This window comes from Callospermophilus lateralis, chromosome 2, assembly GCF_048772815.1.
Source record: "Callospermophilus lateralis isolate mCalLat2 chromosome 2, mCalLat2.hap1, whole genome shotgun sequence".
Taxonomy (NCBI): Eukaryota; Metazoa; Chordata; class Mammalia; order Rodentia; family Sciuridae; genus Callospermophilus; species Callospermophilus lateralis.
The window spans coordinates 194688604-194690833 of record NC_135306.1 but is presented as its reverse complement, the minus strand read 5'-3'; the positions used below and the strand labels follow the sequence as shown (position 1 = coordinate 194690833).

The window sequence follows — 2230 nt, the reverse complement described above, 5'->3', positions numbered from 1 at the left end:
AACAGATGTGTACAAATGAATAAATAGAATAAAGCTTTTTTTTAAAAAAAAAAATCCCTCCTTAAAAAAAATAGATCTATTTTGGAGGTATAATCAATGTAACCTACAGATGTTCAGGAAAGAACAGGGAACATAAATAACATTGACTCCTCTGTTTAACCAACTGAATGGTATATAAGGGAATTTACTCATAAGCACTTACATAAGAGATGAGTTTATTGTTAGAATGGATGATCAAAGGTACAATTTCATAACTATTATGTCATGTCCCTCAAAACAGGATACACGTATTGTTAGAAGTAACCATAAATTTCCATTGCACTCAGCCTTACCTCAATACATTTCATTGAACTGTAACATATTGCTTGGATACTCAGAAAATGGGTGGTGCATACAGATATACCTCTTATTTTCAAGATACTTTACTTCATAAAGCCAGCCAATACTTTTCATATGTAACAAAAGATTCTTATTGCACTTGAAGCATTAATGTGAAACAGAAAGCTACGCTTCACAGAACTTTCTGAATAAACCCAGTGGGTTCTGAAGGCTTGAGTACTATTCTGGTGTAGGAAGATGTCGTTTGTGTTTTCACCACTTAAAGAACAAGAACAGTCAGGCGGTAGGAATGGAAGTAAGTCCTAAACATGGACTTCTCACTCCTAATTCTGGACTTCTACAGTGTTCCGTGAAAATGTTTAGAAGCATGCTTTCTGAAATGCTCAGAAGAAATATACAGAAGCAGGATATTTGTAATGAAACAAGAAAATTAGAAAGCCCTCCGAATATTTAAGAGCATTTCTTATTCAATATTGAGTGGAGAAGACATATTATATATTTAGTTAAAACTTAAGTATCACCAAAAACATTTTTAAAAGTTGTGCACTGTTAGGATATACAAAAACATTTATCTGAATTTTATGTGGAGAGAATGCAGTTTGGAGTTGATCAGCCTCCTAACTGTCTCTTTTACATCTTTGTTCCTGAGGCTGTAGATCAGGGGATTCAGCATGGGGATCATGACAGTGAAAAGAACAGTGTCCACTTTGACCAAGAGCCAGGAGCTTTTGTCATGGGGCACACAGTAGAGAAGGAGGATGACCCCATGGAAGATGCTGATGGCAGTCAGGTGAGAGGCACACGTGGAGAAGGCTTTGCGGAGGCCACCCTTAGAAGGCATCCTGCTGACAGTGGCAATGATGAAGATATAGGAGGTAAGGATGATCAGGAGGCTACACACTTCATTGAATGTAGAAATGACGAAACATGCCATCTGACTGAAAGTAGTCTCAGAGCAGGACAAGGAGAGGATGGCAGAGTACTCACAGCCAAAGTGATTTATGACGTTAGATCCACAATAGGACTGTACTAGCAGAGAGTAAGTGAGTATCAAGGAGCACAGGCCACCCCACAGGTAAGTTCCAGCCACTAAGAGGGAACAGAGCTTGCGAGACATGGCAACTGTGTAGAGCAGGGGGTTACACACAGCCACAAATCGGTCATAGGCCATCACTGCCAACATGAACATTTCTGTAACCACAAGCATACAAATAAAGAAAAACTGTGTCATGCACCCATTGAAGGAGATAGTTCTGTCTTCCACAACCAAGATCTCTAACAGCTTGGGTGTGAATACACTGGAGTAGCAAATATCCAGAAATGAGAGATGGCTGAGGAAATAGTACATGGGTGTATGAAGCTTGGGATTTATCCTTATTAACACAATGATACCCAAGTTCCCCACCAGAGTGACTGTGTAGATGCTGAGGAACACCAGGAAGAGGGGTGCCTGTAGGTGCGGGAATTCTGAGAATCCCACCAGGATGAATGTGGCCACAGAACTCTGGTTTCTGACTTCACATACCATGATCCTTCTTGAACAACAACAACAACAAAAAAAAAAAAAAAAAAATAGGAAGGAAAAGGAAAGGAAGGAAAACAAAATACAGCAGCAAAACTTGACATGGTGGAGAGGCAGACACTGAGGTGATGCTCAATGTAGGCCAGTGAGGATGAACGTGATCATTGTGCAGTGATGACCTTTTGCTTCCCTTGGGAATCTTGCTGGCTGGTGCTTCAGACCAAGTTGCTGCGTTCTTCAGGATGGTAGTTGTCTTATCTGGAATTTAAAAAAAAGTGGTAGTGTTCAACATCACAATTTTATAAAAATTGTCTATGTATGGAATTTCTGAGGTATGGAAGACTTCACATTAAAATATAATTTTATGAC

The 2230-nt window shown here is 39.5% G+C and overlaps 1 protein-coding gene across 1 annotated transcript; it reads right to left on the bottom strand.

Moving 5' to 3' along the window:
• Positions 1–907: 907 nt before the first annotated feature.
• On the bottom strand, positions 908–1867 carry LOC143390417 (olfactory receptor 1165-like). The gene has a single exon (XM_076842808.2). It carries the CDS (start codon positions 1865–1867, stop codon positions 908–910), a length of 960 nt encoding a protein of 319 aa, XP_076698923.1.
• Between the last annotated feature and the right edge of the window lie 363 nt (positions 1868–2230).

Bases quoted from the DNA above. Each gene is read 5' to 3' on its own strand.
- LOC143390417 (XM_076842808.2), bottom strand. From the start codon at position 1,867: ATGGTATGTGAAGTCAGAAACCAGAGTTCTGTGGCCACATTCATCCTG.